This window comes from Arabidopsis lyrata (assembly GCF_000004255.2).
Source record: "Arabidopsis lyrata subsp. lyrata unplaced genomic scaffold ARALYscaffold_3, whole genome shotgun sequence".
Classification (NCBI taxonomy): Eukaryota; Viridiplantae; Streptophyta; class Magnoliopsida; order Brassicales; family Brassicaceae; genus Arabidopsis; species Arabidopsis lyrata.
Window position 1 is genome coordinate 11323441 of NW_003302553.1, and position 17649 is coordinate 11341089.

Below are 17649 nucleotides of genomic sequence, written 5' to 3' on the forward strand. Positions count from 1 at the left end.
GGCCACAAATATATACTCATCAAGATTATAACGATGCTTCCACACGCCAAACATTTGATTACATGTATCAACCATATCTATATTTCAAATAACAGTACGAATAATCAACTACACAATGAAAGATGATGAATCTAAAAACTTACTCTACCCCTCGTAGTCGTCCTCTTCTTCATTTTTCTTTTATGAAGATGACAGGATTTCCTAAAAAATTGAACACACAGTTAGATGATGCCCAAAGATTATCTACTAAAACAAACAAAAGTATAAACACCAAAACAAAAACAAAACCCCTAATAAATAGCTTATTGATTAGTTTTGTTTTCTTTGTCAACTCTCATACAATCTCGATTTTTGTAGTTCTATCCATCGATAAGTAGATTCAATCTCATTCACGAACATCAATGGTTTTGGATTAAAGCTCACATGATCTCTAACACAAAACATAAATCAAATTAAAAGATACAAAATAAGTTAACCAATATTAATATTGATTCATATAAGATAATAAGAGTTTACGCAAAATTATATCACAAGAAAAATTCAAACTCGACAGAAAAAAGAAAGAAAGCATAACACATAATAAAAAAGTTTGATTCATAAAAAAAAACGAAGAAATAGAAAGAAAAAAAATCACTATATCAAAACTATCTATTTAGGCTAACCAATCCGATTGATAATGGCGTGGCCGAGTCTCTTCAAATAACTGTAAAATCGATAAACTAATAGAATTTCAGAAACAATGAACGTGAAAGATTACCTTATTCCTTGTGTTTCTCTTTTTTTCATTGTTATAGACGAAGATTTACTGAAAACAATAGAACACACGATTAAATATATCAAAATATTCATTTGAAAAAATCAAGTGACTGTAATAGTGAATTTTACTTTTCAATATATTACATCTTGTGTCTACACTATTGTCTTCATCAATTGCTTTATCTTGAAGCTTCGTGTTTTTTGTGGTTCTGCTTTTCTTTTTCCATGTATCCTACTTCGAATATCTTTCCAACTCTCGAGTCTCGTCCTTACACCAATTAAAACAGCATAACTGATGAGAATAAATCAAAAACTATTTAATTGGTATATATAGTTAAGAACAATGCATACATCATTCTCAAAAAGAAAACAAATAGAAATAGAATGGGACAGTAAAATGATAAACCGTGAACCAAACTTGGCTTTCGATCAAGTTCAAGATTATTTTTCATATAAAGTTGATCGAAGTTCCAACGTAACTGTCAAGATGAAGGTGAAACCAGAAGCATACAAAAAAAAGAAACTACCTCAGAAAAGAACATTGCACCAAATAAGCTATGTGTCTGCATCAATAATGTCTTGTTTGTTTTAATATCAATTGAGCAAACTATAGAAAAACACATTTACAAACGTTTGAGGGAAGAAATAACCAATAGAACAATTAATAATTAAAGCTTGTGCAAGATCAATTGATTTTACCGATTGAATTTGCAAGCAAACATAACCCAAAAAGGATTTTAGCTTTTATTTGCCTTCATTCTCTAAACCCAGCTGCCTTCCTATAAGACACACATCAATGCTGAAACATAAGTGACATGAAATAGAAAATAATAGATCTTAAAAATAAAAACAGAGAGATTCACCGATTACGTAGAAGAAGACACTTACTTGTTGCATGATGTATGAGATCTTCTAGGCTATTTTTCAGTTTGTATAACATAAGAGATTTGAGGATGATAGAGACAAACACATATCGATATGTGGAAGAAAATTGGATTTTATATTTGTGGAAAGGATATGAATCAGAGGAATAGACGGCGAACAAAATCATCAAATATTTTTATGTTGTTCTATTGTTTTTTTTTTTTGCTTAAATGTGAAATTTATATATGTGAAAAATGACTATACATAACGTGGGAGTTGTTTAAGAAAGCACCAGAAAACAGAGTAAACTATGTGAGTATAAAATAAAAACAGAGCCACTCTAACATCTTCGTAGCTCCTCCCAACGAAGCTACAGGTCGCAAATCTTCGAGGTAGGCGGCAATCGCAATGATGTTATCCGATCTCCAATGGCTTTATCAATCAGTTTGATCAACGCACTTGATGTAGGACCGCGAAATCCCGATTTGAAAACAGAGAGAAAGAACTTTTAGAAAACACTTGATGTGTTGAAACCTTGGTTGTGACTCCTATTATTCCTCTCCCTCCAAATCATATAGAGAGTTGTTTGGAGGAGCATTATGAGCAAAGTCTTGTCTGTGAGGTTGAACTGAGTTGGACGGAGTGAAGCTAGTGTCCTAGACCAGTCTGGATTAAGCTTTCGCCGTAGTAAACGATTGGTGAATTCAGACCATATGGTGAAGGTGTACGGGCAAGGAAAAAGAGGTGGTCTCTTGACTCGTCTTTTTCGCCACAGAACCCGCACGGTCTTAATACTCCCCAAGCTCGCATGCGTACTCCTGTAGAGAGCCTGTCCTTTATTGCGAGCCAGACGATGAAGGAGAAGCGTGGAACTCTCTGAGGGAACCAAAATGTTTGGTGCCACAGTACCTTATTTCTTGATTGACGTATTTGATTCCAAGTTTGACGCGTTGAGAAGTTTGGCCTGTATTCAGTGGCATCATGTCTACAAAGCGGGATGTCTAGTCCCTTGTCCGGGTGTGGGATTGGTGTTAACTGCAGCGTGGAGACTATGTTCCGTAAGACTTGGTTGCGACATCTGCGAACAGTCCAATGAGTGGTAGTTGCCGCTTCTGCAACCGAGCTACACTTAAGCACACCAAGGGAAACCGGCCCTGCAGCTCCTGTGATGGAAATTAAACGGCCTGATTCTAACCATTTATCCCACCAAAAGCTTGTACTTCTACCATCTCGAACCTCCCATTTGAAGAAATCATCCGCCACAGTTCTGAGCTTTAAAAGCTTTCGCAAAATCCAAGAGCCCTTTGTACTGTTTTTATCTTCCCAAAAATGACGTTGCTTCAGGAGATACTCTCTTGTGCATGCGACCCACAGTGAACCAGAACTGGTTAATAATCTCCATATCAGACTTAGAGAAAAAACTTGTGACACATCTAGAAGTCGGCGGATGCCTAAACCCCCTTCCTCCACCGGTAAACAAACTTCTTCCCAAGAAACCTTTGCTTTGCTATGAATGTTTGGGGAACCAGACCATAGAAAAGCACAACACAAGCTCTCTATTTTATCAAGACATCTTTGTGGGAGCCGGAAAACCGAGAGCCAGAAATTGGAGATACTCATAATCACTGATTTTATCAATTGAACTCGACCCGCATAAGAGAGAGACTTACTTGTCCAGGACAGTAAACGACCTCTTATTTTTTCAATGAAAGGCGCATAATCAAGACGCGTCATGGATTTAGTTGTCAAGGGCAGGCCAAGATACCGAATGGGAAGGGAGCTGCGACCAATGCCATGCTCAGACGCGGCCATTACGGCTAAGTGCTTATCTTTACCCGCAGTGAATATGGAGGATTTTGAAGCGTTTATACTCAACCCTGACATGTTGAGTACGGCTAAGTGCTTATGTTGTTCTATTGTTGAATACGACAGATACAAGTAAAACTCCAGAACATCGAATAAATTAAGATCCATGACCATAACACTAATGATATAAATTTTATATAATAAAAAAATATTAGTAAACTCTACCATGTATATACATGAAATAGAGATTAATTCACAATGATCATCAATAATCGATCAAACCAAAAAATAAAAATACAAACGCACTGAAATTAAAACAAACACTAATAATACCTTATCATACTTTCTTTTTTACTTCAGCAACTCGTTTGTCTAAACTCGTTTTTATCGAAACTTCACGATCGGTATACCTAAGACAGAAATCAAAAGATACAAAATCAGTAAAAATAAATAAATAATTCGTAGAACAACCAACAAATTCATATAACAAAAAGCATAATCGCATGATAAGAAATTCGATAAGCAATATAAAAAACCCTAATAGCAAAACTATTTATTGAACATAAAAAGCTGGTTCGTAACTGTGGGGCAGAAACTCTGTATTTATAGCCTCAAACTTAGGGCAAACCTCCGATATTATCTTAAGAAATTTAACTTTTTTAATTAGAAACTAAATCAGAAAACTAACAAAAACGAATATTAACTACTAAGATATAGAAATTATCCAAAAAATAACATATAAATTAAAGCTAAGATTCCATAATCATTAAAGTCGAGATATTATGACCTCCATATCCCCAACGATCATACTATAAAATAAAAAAAATTAAGGGTGATTAAGACTAATCATCACAAAACACGATTAGACTTATATACCCTTAACAACTAAGAACAAAAATTTTCGAATTGAGGGTGTTTAGGACATTATTATAGAGATCAACACACGATTAGACTTATATACCCCTAATTACGAAGAAGAAGAAATTTCGAGAAGAACAATTCATTAAGGGTGTTTTGGACAAATCATTCTAACTTTTAACCACAGGCCTCCAATGCCCTAACTTTCAATACGGTGCGTTTCTACTTCTCAAATAATTATTGTAGAGATAAAAGGACTAAAATGTAAAAACGTCAACGCAAGATTAGTCTCTTCTCTCTCTCTTTGTCTTTCGTCACTTCGCACGCAAATCAAAAGCCAGACTTTAAAACCACTTGCCACCGTATGAGAAGCATTTCTCTGACGGTCGATCCTCCGCTCGCCACGCCGCCGCCACGTCAGCAGTCTCCTCCATCAAAATAGATTCCTTTTCACCAATCCCATCATCAACCAATTTTCGAAGATTCGAATCCAATTCTTCTCCTCCTTCTGAGAAAATCTCATATTTTTGCGAATTTACGAAACTTTTTGGTATGTTTTGATTTGCCTTTGTATTCAAACTCTTCGCTTCTACCGATTCGTCTGAATGAGATGCGTTTTCATTGTCACTTCCTTTAGGTTTTGAATCGGGGACTAAGCAACGATTCGAAGGTTGTTCCGACTGAAACGGTGCCGTTTTAATTCGCTGCAAATGCTTGCCTGAGAAACACCTTTTGTTCTTTTATGTAAATACAAGGTAAAAAATATTATAAGTGAAGAAGCATATGCAAGTTCGTGTTGATCCTTATTGCTACCAATTTTGTTTGATCATATCAGTGTAGAGTCGAGAATTTGAGTAGAGATGGTGGGGGCAACTTTGTTTCACCGTAGAAAGCATTCATGGCCGGCTGAGGAATTCATCAGCAGAAGTACTCTGCAATTAGTGAGTCAATTTTTTTGGATGTATAGAAAGAATCGTTACGATTGGAGAACTTGACTTTTGACTTGTACTGTTTTTTGTATCCATAGCTTGATTTTGATTGTGCTGCTCCGCCACCACACGCATGGAGGAGGAGATTAAATTGTCATGCCAATATCCTTAAAGAATTCACTATTACTTTTAGGGAAGCCATTAAAATGGTAAACAAGACATCTTGTTATTATTTCCTTCATTTTGTGGTTTGGAGTTTACTAAATGTCGTAGGAGTGTTTCTTTACTTCTTATTTGCGTAATTACAGGTACGCTTGGGGATACGATTATGGTCATATGTCAGAGAAGAGGCTTCCCATGGAAGGGTAACTTAACTCCCTTGAGCAATAGAGTTTCTTGATATACATATTTATGGTTGGTGATATTATGGTGCAAAGTTTTGGTCTTTGTTTTGGAGATTTAACTTATGATTACTGCAGAAAGCACCTATCGATCCCTTCACCAAAGAGAACTGCAAACCATCTGCATCCCAAGGTGTTCCACTCGGAGGAATGGGGTACATAGCAGATATCCTCTCATTTTTGGTTTTATTGGCGATGATTTCGTAGTTTAGGTTTGACCAATGCTGCTTGTAATTGCAGAAGTGGAAGCATATCTAGAGGCTTCAGGGGTGAGTTTAAGCAGTGGCAAATCACTCCCGGAACTTGTGATCCATCACCTATGATGTCAAATCAGTTTTCTGTAAGTTTTCTTCTGTGGTTACCCATGTTCTTATCGCCATTCAGCTAATTTTACTGCTACAATTAATTTTTTCTTGTTTGTAAAGTTTTTGCTAAGTTTTTCATTATATGTTATCTAAGATCTCTGACACGTGTTTCTTATTACATTTCGTTGGGCCCATTCTTTGCAGATTTTTATTTCTCGAGATGGTGGACACAAAAAGTATGCATCAGTTTTGTCCCCAGGGCAGCATGGAAGTTTAGGGTAAAGATCTGTTTTATAAATACCCTCTAATTCAATGATGCTTTTTTTCTTAATTCACGTACCTTAGATTGGTTTCATGGTCTCAGAAAATCACGTGATAAAGGTCTTTCTTCATGGGGCTGGAATCTGAATGGCCAGCATTCAACTTATCATGCTCTTTTTCCTCGGGCTTGGACTATATATGATGGTACGACCGTGCAGGGCTTCGTCATTTAAAGCTAGTGTATTTCTCTCAGTGTATCTCTTGTAATGTTTCTTCTGTTTGTAGGTGAGCCTGATCCAGAGTTAAAGATTTCCTGCCGGCAAATATCTCCCTTTATACCAAACAATTATCGAGATAGTAGTCTTCCAGCAGCTGTTTTTGTATATACGGTAAGTAATCCGTTCATCTAGTGCCTATTCACATTGGGTTGGTTCCCGCTTCTGTGAAAGCATGTGACATAAGAATGGATATATGCACATTCCACATGTAGGGACCTGTAGTGATACTTTTGCCTTAGATTAGTATCAAAGTGCCAATGTACATGCCATGGGATTGTTGTTGTAGCTCAGACCATACTTTTGTGTGATGGCTTATTTGGTATCCTTATATTATATATCAGAAATGGTATGAAGTATGAACATCAATCACTTTCAAGCAAAATCCGAGGAAAACCTTATGACATATATTTTTTGTTGTAGTTGGTGAACACTGGAAAGGAAAGGGCAAAAGTCAGCCTCCTATTCACATGGGCGGTGAGTTGACATCTGAATTACTTAATGTACATTATATAGAAGAGGAGAAGGAAGATATGTTTATCACCTTTATGTTGTGCAGAATTCAATGGGTGGGACTTCACATATGTCAGGGGGTCATGTGAATGAGCCATTCATGTAAGAAGAAATATGTGCCTGTCTTTTCCATAAATGATTATGGCTTCAAGTGGATGTTTAATTTTTTTTGGTTCTGTTTTCTTTGCAGAGGCGAAGATGGGGTCTCTGGTGTCCTCTTACATCACAAGCAAGTCATCTTACCTTAATAACTATATATTACGGTTGGTTTGCATATATCTCGTGGTAGATTCAACACTTTTGAAAAGTGTGGTCTATAGTGCCATTATTTCGTATTGGTTTAATGGAGGACGATTAGGAAATTGCAGTACCTTAAGTGCTATTTTTTAAAATCAGTACCACTTCCTGCAATTGAAGTATGCAAATAATTGATCTGATGAACTAAGCAAATGATACAGTGGTACCAACGCATCATTAGAAAGTCCGCCAACTAAGAACACCTTATCAGTCAATAGTAAATGCACAACACAGAGAAAATAGATAGTTGAAGCCGGAGTCTCCCATGCAGTTTAGCACCAAAATGTTCCCTGGGTAGACTTTTCTTTATGTGTGAAGGCTTAGTGTGCTGCATTCAATGTACCGCTCTTATCTTGTTGCATTATCTGTCCAAGTGTATGCACGTCTCCTTATCTTTCAACTCTTTTGTAGCGTGATTCGTTCTACTGCTGTGTGATTAGTTGACAATTTATCTCGGAATTTCTACTTATCCTGGTGCAGTCTACTCTTCTGTCGCAGCTTGTAGTTGTGTTGTGCATGTGTCTGCCTGAATATATAGTCTTGTCATATTCTTTCTCTCTGTCTTCTTTTGAATAGGTGGAATGTTGATATGAATATAAATACTTCTTGAGTGTTTGACATTCTTTACTGACTTAGCTATTCATATGCTCTCTTGATGAAGTTGAATCTGCTAGAATATATTTGTATTGCAGTAAAAGATTGTGTTCTTTACTCTAAGCGGATAGATTTGTTTTGAATGTGTGCTGGTTTTGCAGGACAGGCAAGGGAAATCCTCCTGTTACATTTGCGATTGCTGCTTCTGAGACTCAGAATGTTAATGTAACTGTTTTACCATGCTTTGGATTGTCTGAAGATAGTTCTTTTACAGCGAAAGATATGTGGGATACAGTGGAAAAGGTGATTTTCTATGTATCATCGTTCTCATACTATGTGCATGTGGATTTCATACCTTATCAAAAGATGCTTTTGACTCTATCATTGATCTTTGTTCTGAATTGTCAATCGTATAAAACCTTTGGCTTCAAATATATGGTGTCATTTTTATAAATGAGACTAACGTTTAGATATTTAATCTACAAGGATGGGAAATTTGATCAAGAAAACTTCAATAGCGGGCCAAGCACGCCTTCATTAGCTGGAGACACTATTTGTGCAGCAGTCTCAGCTTCGGCATGGGTAGAAGCTCATGGCAAGTGCACTGTGTCTTTTGCTCTTTCGTGGTCATCACCAAAAGTGAAATTTTCAAAGGGAAGCACATATGACAGGTAAACAAAGTGCAACTTTTGTAGCCTCTTCCTAAGGTTGACAAATTAAGCTGGTTCCTTGACAATCGTTATCACCAACTTATTCTCATGTTATCGATGGTGTCTTAAAGTTGGCTACTTCTTCTGCCCATTGCTTCAGTTTTCTGTGTACCTTGTAGTTTACATCTTTTCTCAGTCATGCTGGATCTGCTTCTAAGTCCAGAATCTTGAAGACGCTCTCAGTGATGTGTCTTATATATTTTTTAATGTCAGAAAAGACTAAATCTGAGAGATAGTTCTAGGCAAGCTAACGATAAACCGTAGTGTCTGGCACTAGTTGTATACGTAGAAAATGGTCAAGCATACATAGGGTGATACTTCAGCATACTAAATAGAGGAGAATACATGAATTTTACTTTTTGGGTGTCATTTGTTTAACAAAGCTAAACCTAATGGCTGAATTGAGTGTATGGAATACATGCTTTAGAAGCTTACCAATATTTTAATGTGTGTCAAAGGCTGTTGATTTTCTGAGTTCTGTTGTCTATCTCTCTGTCTTCGGTTTGCAGGAGATACACTAAATTTTATGGAACTTCGCCAAGAGCAGCGCTGGACCTTGTGCATGATGCACTGACAAGTATGTATTTGTGGTGCTAATGTCTTAAGTTTCATATGTTTCACTTGTTGCCACCTTCTTTGGATGTATACGGTATACCTGATATTAAGGCTGTTAACTGGAATTGTTCCATGTTACACACACGTAAACACAATTTGTTTTCCGTTTTCCGTGGAATAGTGCTTATGCATTATTGACTAGTATTGGTTTTCTAATTCAGATTATAAGAGGTGGGAGGAAGATATTGAGGCATGGCAAAATCCCATTCTCAGAGATGAAAGGCTCCCTGAGTGGTAATTGCTTTGGAACTTAATAGATCTTTGAATACTTTGCTCTCTCACCGTTCTCCCCTGAACTATTTTTTTTGTAGGTACAAGTTCACTCTGTTCAATGAGCTTTACTTTTTGGTAGCCGGTGGTACAGTTTGGATAGGTACGCATCTATATGCCTCTTCAAAGGCAAACTCTTGATTGTAAAATTGTGTTTTTAGCATTTAACAAAATTTTATTGTTTTCATTATTTTGTTACTTTGAAAATATTGTATGACCTAATCAACGGTTTTCGGTTTCAGACTCTTCTTCACTCAATGCCAATGGGAATAGTCAGCATCAACAATCGGGTTTAGGAAATTCAGATGGTATGGCGGGTGGACTTGACATCAATGATCAACGGAATGACCTTGCTAATGGAAACAGCGTTGGAGTAAAAAGCAATGATGAAGTATCAGCTATTCATAACCGGAATGGTTTATTTGTCGACACTCGCCATGTAGATGATGGCGATGATGTTGGTCGGTTTCTGTATTTGGAAGGTGTGGAGTATGTGATGTGGTGCACATATGACGTGCACTTTTACGCATCATATGCGCTCCTTATGCTATTCCCAAAGATCGAACTAAACATCCAGCGGGATTTTGCAAAAGCTGTGTTGTCTGAAGATGGGAGGAAGGTTAAGTTCCTGGCAGAAGGAAATGTCGGAATTCGTAAGGTCAGAGGTGCTGTTCCTCACGATCTGGGAATGCATGATCCATGGAACGAAATGAATGCCTACAACATACATGACACAAGCAAGTGGAAGGATCTTAACCCAAAGTTTGTACTTCAGGTGTATAGAGATTTTGCAGCTACAGGGGATTACCAATTTGGAATAGACGTTTGGCCTGCAGTACGTGCTGCTATGGAGTACATGGAACAGTTTGATAGAGACAATGACGATCTAATAGAGAATGATGGTTTCCCAGATCAGACATATGATACATGGACTGTTCATGGTGTGAGTGCCTACTGCGGTTGCCTTTGGCTGGCTGCTCTTCAAGCTGCAGCAGCAATGGCTCTACAAATCGGTGACAAATTCTTTGCAGAATTGTGTAAAAATAAGTTTTTGAATGCAAAGGCAGCACTGGAAACGAAACTCTGGAACGGATCATACTTCAATTACGACAGTGGGGCAAGCAGCAACAGCAAATCTATACAGACTGATCAGCTGGCGGGTCAATGGTATGCCGCATCTTCAGGTCTGCCTCCAATATTCGAGGAATCTAAAATCAGAAGCACTATGCAAAAGATCTTTGATTTCAATGTGATGAAGACCAAAGGAGGCAAAATGGGTGCAGTTAATGGGATGCATCCTGATGGGAAAGTGGATGACACATGCATGCAGTCGCGTGAGATATGGACAGGTGTTACTTATGCAGCTGCGGCTACAATGATCCTCTCTGGAATGGAAGAACAAGGATTCACCACTGCTGAGGGAATTTTCACAGCTGGCTGGTCAGAAGAAGGTTTCGGGTAAGTTTTCTTTCTTCTTTGTATCCAGTCTGTTAAATGTTATCGATATCACACACACACAGATATACTCGAGCATGATGATGATGATTTATCTTTATTGAACCGAATAACAGATATTGGTTCCAGACACCGGAAGGTTGGACAATGGATGGGCATTACAGGTCATTAATATACATGAGACCGCTTGCGATATGGGGAATGCAATGGGCATTATCGCTGCCAAAGGCAATTCTGGACGCTCCTCAGATCAACATGATGGACAGAGTACACTTATCCCCAAGAAGCCGAAGATTCTCTAGCAACTTCAAAGTTGTGAAACACAAGGCTAAGTGTTTTGGCAATTCAGCATTAAGCTGTTCTTGCTAAATCATTCCGTCTTATTATATATAACATACAAATAACATTCACATCTCTGATATGATTATCGGAGTAACTTATATAAAAAAAAAAAAAAAAAAGTAAAAAATGTTATTTAAGGAGAGGAATTAGCCGACATGAAGCTGAAGGAGGTTCCTGAGTTGTAATATTAATAGAGTTGTATTAATAATAATAATAATAACCTGAGAAGAACAATTTGTGTTCTTCTTTTCTTCTGTTGGTTTATATTTATTGGCTTAAAGAAAAGCCACGTAAGAGCAAATAAAATGACAACACCTACGTACGCTTTATAGCGTTCAATGTAGACCTCAAGTTTTGAAGATTCCATTTCGTCCCTTTATAAAAGTCGCTTTCAAAATTGGTATATAAGAAAAAAAAATATCAATTTTGATTTCTGATGTTAAAATCCACGTCATCATAAGGTATGAGTAATCGAAAAAATCAATGGTTTTAATTTTCATTAATGACTTTGCCAAAAAAAAAAAAAAAAAAAAAACTTAAGTCAATATATAAAACAAATATCGACGTGACCTTATTAATAAATAAGAGAAGAGATCCGATTTAACATTTAACCACACAATCATTTGTTTATTTTCTCCTCTCCGTATCTGTGTCTCTCTTCTTCTTCGGATCTTTTAGTGTTCTTACTTCGTCGCTTTCACGCTTAAAGGTAACAACACTTCTCTCTTCCTCCTTCTTCTTCTTTGATTCATCGAGTGATTTCATTTATATAGACAGACAATCTCTCTCTTATCGATCGGGTTTTTGACTGATTCGAGATTCACTGTTTGTTTTTCGTTATTTTCTTTATCATTCATCGATTGGATTTTATTTTGCAGGTTTGGATTTTGTACAATCATGGCGAGGAAGATGCTTGTTGATGGAGAGGTTGACAAGGTGACGGCTGATGAAGCCAACGCCACGCACTATGATTTTGATTTGTTCGTCATCGGTGCCGGTAGTGGCGGTGTTCGTGCTGCTAGGTTTTCGGCTAATCATGGCGCTAAGGTCTGAATTATATTTTAAGATAGTGATGATCAAAAGACATTAGCTTAGTTTTTTTTATGTTGGAATCATTTCCTTGTTACGAGATATGTCTGGTTTTGGTGGCCTGATGATATTAATGTGTTGTTTGTTCTGAATCAAATGTTCTAGGTTGGTATTTGTGAGCTTCCATTTCACCCTATTAGCTCCGAGGAGATTGGAGGAGTTGGTGGAACGTAAGTTTTCTCCTATCCAAAATATATATTAGCTCTGGTTCTTTGTTGATGCAATGTTCTTATACATTTGTTTGTTTTTACTTTTGAGGTTTTCAGCTGTGTTATCCGTGGTTGCGTTCCTAAAAAGATTCTGGTCTATGGGGCTACTTACGGTGGTGAACTTGAGGTATGAACCATTCCTTTTCTTCTTTTTAATCATCATTTCAATGTCTTTTTTTTTTTTTTTAACTGTAAGAGCAAAGTTCTTCATTTGTTATTTGCACGATTGTATCGCTCTTCCAAAATTATTGTTTAGGCTATATGTCTATTAACAATTTGGTGAAATGAAGCTAAAATTGTGTTCGATGATGTATACTGTTGTTTATCTGCTGGCAGGATGCTAAAAATTATGGGTGGGAGATAAATGAGAAAGTCGACTTCACATGGAAGAAGCTTTTGCAAAAGAAGGTATGCAGGAATTGCTATGATGCTTATGTATTCTTATTTTTCAGTATTTGAGTTAAATATTCTTGATACACTTGCACTAGTCTTTCCAAGTCATGCCAATGAAATTAGGTAATTGTAAAACGATCAGGATTGTCACTTTGTACTTAAACACTGGAGTGGCTCCCTTTAATCTTTAGGTTATGAAGAATATATGACGAAAACTATTTGAAGAAAAGTTACCTATATGTTCATTTTTGGGGTGTTTTAGTGGTAATAGCAGTACAGCGCCTTCACTCTCTCAGAATGAGAAACGTCTAAAACTCTGGGTGTACAAGCATTGATATTTTTTCGCCATCTACTGAAGATATTTATATAATTATTTAAAAGTGTGAATGTTAGATGGCGGGGAACGATTTTTTCATGCTAAATTTTTTTCTATTGTGCGCAGTATACATGTGTAGGTTGGATATCTTGGTGATGTAACTATTAAGATCATAAATATTCAATTAACTGTCTTTAATTCATTATGTGCAGACTGATGAGATTCTAAGACTGAATAATATCTACAAGCGGTTGTTGGCAAATGCTGCGGTGAAATTGTATGAAGGTGAAGGAAGAGTAGTTGGTCCCAACGAAGTGGAGGTGAGACAAATAGATGGCACGAAAATAAGCTACACCGCAAAGCACATATTGATTGCCACTGGTAGTCGGGCACAAAAGCCTAATATTCCTGGACATGTAAGTGTCTGTGTTCATGTTATTTTTTTATCTACAATAGTGTGATGTGCTTGGTATTTATAAAATCATTATCCTCAAAGCAAGTCTGGAAAGATTTTAGTAGGAATGACAGACACATCTATATGTTTGCAATATGATTTCTCGTAAAATTAGTCTGCGAGAAAAACTATAAACTGCTATGTAGGGAAATTCCACTGAGTTATATACATAAACTGTCTTTTACAGGAGCTGGCTATTACATCTGATGAAGCTTTAAGCTTGGAAGAATTTCCTAAGCGTGCTGTAGTGCTTGGAGGAGGGTAATGTCTTCCTTAAATGTTTTCCTCAAGATGAACCTGGCATGCCACTAGCTTCAATGATTTAATCCTCTTATCTATTTACTTTTTAATTAGGTACATTGCTGTGGAGTTTGCATCAATATGGCGTGGAATGGGTGCTACCGTAGATTTATTCTTCAGGAAGGAACTTCCACTTAGGTGCCGGGTCTCGGTCAAATTATGTCGAGTTACTGAAAGTCCATCCGTTTATTTTTTAACTTCTTTTCTTTCTAAAACTCAACTTTTTCAGGGGTTTTGATGACGAAATGAGGGCACTAGTTGCTAGAAATCTTGAAGGAAGGGGTGTTAATCTGCATCCGCAAACAAGTTTGACCCAGGTATCTGAATATGATGGTTACTTTTCATGTCTCATTACTATATAAAGTTCTTTTCACTCGTTTCATAAGTTCATATTTCTTTACTGAACATACAATATCTTTCAATTTAGTTGATAAAAACAGACAACGGGATCAAAGTCATATCGTCCCATGGGGAAGAATTTGTGGCAGATGTCGTTCTATTCGCTACTGGTAAATTTCCTGTTGTGTGATTCTCACTTTCGTTTGTTTATAAATTATAATAGTGTAATTCTATATCTGTTTGATGTTCATCTCCGTGGCTTTTGGGTTATGGAACAGTAGTTTTCTTCCATTCTATTTTCGGATACTTGTATGTTTGTGCGGATTTTGCTTCCTCCTTTGAACTTTATTTATGAGGTATCTACTTGTTACTGAATATTTTCATGGAGAATGATTGATTTTACTGTAAAAATTACTGAATTATTATAGACTAGGAAGCTCTGTGGCTTGACGTCCAGCTGTCTAAGGATGTATTTTTTGTTTATATTTGATACAGGCAGAAATCCTAATACCAAGAGATTGAATTTAGAAGCTGTTGGTGTTGAACTTGATCAGGCTGGAGCTGTGAAGGTTTTAACAAATTCCCAATTGTTGCCAGATACAAATTTATCATGAATAAAGTTTTCCGTGATTCTGGGGAAACATTGTACTCTTGCAGCTACTAATTCAGCGCGTTATCCTCAGGTTGATGAGTATTCACGCACTAATATACCTAGCATATGGGCTGTGGGAGATGCTACAAACCGAATTAACCTTACACCTGTTGCATTAATGGAGGCCTCCTGCTTTGCGGTCCGTGCTTCTTATCTTGCACATATAATTTACACAACCCTTTGACCTACTACCAAATATTTCAGCTTTTGTGTTTGGGAAAGTCTAATTTTGTATTCCATTTGTGGATTGTTTTGATGCTTGCAGAACACTGTTTTTGGTGGAAAGCCTACTAAAGCAGACTACAGCAATGTCGCCTGTGCTGTATTTTGGTAAGTATTCTTTTTGATAGGAGGAAATTTTACTTTATTTGTGTGTCATATTGCATGCACTAGTTACCTTATAGTATGTGTGTATTGTGTACCAGAACAATTCTCTCGTTTTTCATTACTATCATGACCTCTAAATGTGAAAATATCAAACTCTGGAAATACCTGAAACTAGTCCACATATATTTCTCCTATTTTGGCATATGTTTTTGCTGTATCCACCAATTCAGTCTGAAGTATTTATAGAAGTGTTACTTTTTATATATATTTTTTCTGTCTGCCAGCATACCACCACTAGCTGTGGTGGGTCTCAGCGAAGAAGAAGCAGTAGAACAAGCAACCGGGGACATTCTGGTTTTCACCTCAGGCTTTAATCCAATGAAAAACACCATTTCTGGGTATACAAGCATTGAAAGTTCTAATTTCTAGAAAAATCTTTATATTGGCCCACAGTTCTTGATTTTATTTTGTAGAATCTTCTCTTGATTCTTCAACATGCTTGCATTGATCACTCTGTGAGGACTCTATCCTTCTCTTTCATCTAATCACAATTTTCTTTTGGTGATAGACGGCAGGAAAAGACATTGATGAAGCTAATAGTTGATGAGAAGACTGATAAGGTTATTGGAGCATCCATGTGCGGTCCTGATGCAGCTGAGATCATGCAGGCAAGTTTTACTTAATAGTAGCTTCTACCATTTATTTTACTTTCCTCTAGCTTGCTTTAGTGATTGGTGCAAAAGGCAAGGACAAAAATGATTTACGAGGTAGTTAAAAAGATTTGGGTTAATTACGACGATTGCATATGTACGAATTTTTCTTCTAACCATATTAAGGGATTCAGGGTAGAAGAGAAACTGATTTGAGTTTGAGAAGTATTGACCCTAGCAAAGATTTAAAAGCTTGTAAATGGGTTAGAGTTTGATCCGGAAGTGTCTCATGCTTTTAAGTATTTATTTTGTATGGCTTAATACAGGGGATTGCAATTGCGCTCAAGTGTGGAGCAACCAAAGCACAATTTGATAGCACGGTATGTCATACATCTTCCTGCAAAACATATAGTCCAAACACTTGGGTTTCATTTTCACCAGTTTGATGTTTCTCTTCCTAAAGATCAAATTTAACATTGTGACAAAACACAGGTTGGGATACATCCATCTTCTGCAGAAGAATTTGTGACAATGCGCAGTGTGACCAGACGCATTGCCTACAAGCCCAAACCTAAGACGAATCTATGAACCGCAAAAATCTAAAGAGACAATAGCATGAAAACTCAGTACACTTAGTTTGATCAGAGAGTCAGACAAAGACATGAGTTTCGTTATACTCGTGTCCCAATAAAGGATTTGTAATTTTTGTTTGTTTGTTTGGTGTTTCTCTTCATACTTGAGAAAACATCAATTTCTTCTCTTATTGCTTAGTGGAACTTTTTCACCAAATACCTCCATTATCTTTCAGTAATACCCCTCTTGGTCATATCATTTACTTCAGTCCTGTACTCGCATATGGTCTAACTAGTAATAACTAGAACCAAATCGAACTAAATTGAATTAAACTGAACTAAGGGGGCTTTATTGGGATGTTGATTTCTAAAGACTTTTAAAATTTTAAGATTCTATTGTTATTGGTTTGTAGATTCTTATATTCTTAGTAAACTCTCATGTTATTGGTGTTGTGATTTTGCAACTCAATTAAAATATGGTGTTATTGGTGTATGGATTTTGTAATTCTATTTAAAATCTTTTGTTATTCAAAAAGTTGTGTATTTATTGATTTTGCAATTCTGTCAAACTCTATTGTTATTGGAACAATGATTCTTTACATGTTTACTCATTAACAACAACTTTCAAAATACTCTAGTTATCCTATGTATTTTAAAAATTCCTCTCGTTTCCACTATCTAATCATCGACTCCAAAATAGAAAACAAACACAAAAAATCCAGACATTCCATCCATAATATATAGTAAACAAAAACCGTATCAAAACAAAAAACCATGTTCGTTAAAAGAACAAAAATCAAAACCGATGTAACCAAATTCTCAGCTATTTCATTAACAGTTCTTTGAATTAACAACTTTTCCATAATATAATACAAAAAAATGTATCAAAACTATGATGAAAGAACAAAAAAAAATAGTTTTTGTACCTTTGGTCGCCACAAATAATGATGGGAGAAGATGAGTTTTTCTCTACGTCAAACCACCATTATAAACAAATAATCATTCCTTATTAAAAGATAGAATATTTGGAAAGCAAAGATATCAAATATTTTTCTAATAAATTTTTGATGAAAAATATCATCAAGAATCTACGATAA

At 36.4% G+C, this 17649-nt stretch overlaps 2 protein-coding genes and 1 long non-coding RNA gene across 5 annotated transcripts; 2 read left to right on the plus strand and 1 right to left on the minus strand.

Moving 5' to 3' along the window:
• Window positions 1-643: 643 nt before the first annotated feature.
• LOC110230498 lies at window positions 644-3834 on the minus strand. 2 transcript variants are annotated; one of them, XR_002333605.1, is made up of 3 exons: window positions 3760-3834; window positions 886-1024; window positions 644-805 (listed from the first exon to the last, which is right to left on the minus strand). It is a non-coding gene; the product is annotated as an uncharacterized LOC110230498 (long non-coding RNA). The 2 variants fall into 2 exon arrangements; XR_002333606.1 differs by lacking the exon at window positions 644-805 and having other exon boundaries at window positions 828-1024.
• Window positions 3835-4583: 749 nt separating this feature from the next.
• Window positions 4584-11602, plus strand: LOC9321679 (non-lysosomal glucosylceramidase). 2 transcript variants are annotated; one of them, XM_021031971.1, is made up of 20 exons: window positions 4584-4834; window positions 4922-5039; window positions 5120-5225; window positions 5312-5422; window positions 5522-5578; window positions 5693-5769; window positions 5855-5954; window positions 6124-6197; window positions 6284-6384; window positions 6466-6569; window positions 6879-6932; window positions 7015-7070; window positions 7159-7197; window positions 8021-8162; window positions 8346-8530; window positions 9079-9146; window positions 9346-9418; window positions 9496-9557; window positions 9697-10912; window positions 11026-11602. In XM_021031971.1, exons 3-20 carry the CDS (start codon window positions 5145-5147, stop codon window positions 11276-11278), a joined length of 2853 nt encoding a protein of 950 aa, XP_020887630.1. In that variant the 5' UTR covers window positions 4584-4834; window positions 4922-5039; window positions 5120-5144; the 3' UTR covers window positions 11279-11602. The 2 variants fall into 2 exon arrangements, with proteins under 2 accessions (XP_020887630.1, XP_020887632.1); XM_021031973.1 differs by having other exon boundaries at window positions 5125-5225.
• A 242-nt stretch (window positions 11603-11844) lies between these two features.
• LOC9319546 (glutathione reductase, cytosolic) lies at window positions 11845-16890 on the plus strand. Its single transcript, XM_002883433.2, has 17 exons — window positions 11845-11960; window positions 12130-12298; window positions 12446-12510; window positions 12607-12676; window positions 12886-12957; window positions 13471-13674; window positions 13900-13973; window positions 14067-14150; window positions 14242-14329; window positions 14440-14521; window positions 14847-14920; window positions 15035-15142; window positions 15269-15333; window positions 15615-15728; window positions 15899-15998; window positions 16307-16360; window positions 16473-16890. The coding sequence occupies exons 2-17, from the start codon at window positions 12149-12151 to the stop codon at window positions 16566-16568; spliced, it is 1500 nt and encodes a 499-aa protein (XP_002883479.1). The 5' UTR covers window positions 11845-11960; window positions 12130-12148; the 3' UTR covers window positions 16569-16890.
• The last annotated feature ends 759 nt before the right edge of the window (window positions 16891-17649 follow it).

Bases quoted from the DNA above. Each gene is read 5' to 3' on its own strand.
- LOC9321679 (XM_021031971.1), top strand. From the start codon at position 5,145: ATGGTGGGGGCAACTTTGTTTCACCGTAGAAAGCATTCATGGCCGGCT. The intron at 6,570-6,878 runs GTAAGTAATCCG...TTTTTGTTGTAG, and splicing joins CAGCTGTTTTTGTATATACG to TTGGTGAACACTGGAAAGGA. The intron at 6,933-7,014 runs GTGAGTTGACAT...TATGTTGTGCAG, and splicing joins GCCTCCTATTCACATGGGCG to AATTCAATGGGTGGGACTTC.
- LOC9319546 (XM_002883433.2), top strand. From the start codon at position 12,149: ATGGCGAGGAAGATGCTTGTTGATGGAGAGGTTGACAAGGTGACGGCT. The intron at 12,299-12,445 runs GTCTGAATTATA...CAAATGTTCTAG, and splicing joins CGGCTAATCATGGCGCTAAG to GTTGGTATTTGTGAGCTTCC. The intron at 16,361-16,472 runs GTATGTCATACA...GACAAAACACAG, and splicing joins AAGCACAATTTGATAGCACG to GTTGGGATACATCCATCTTC.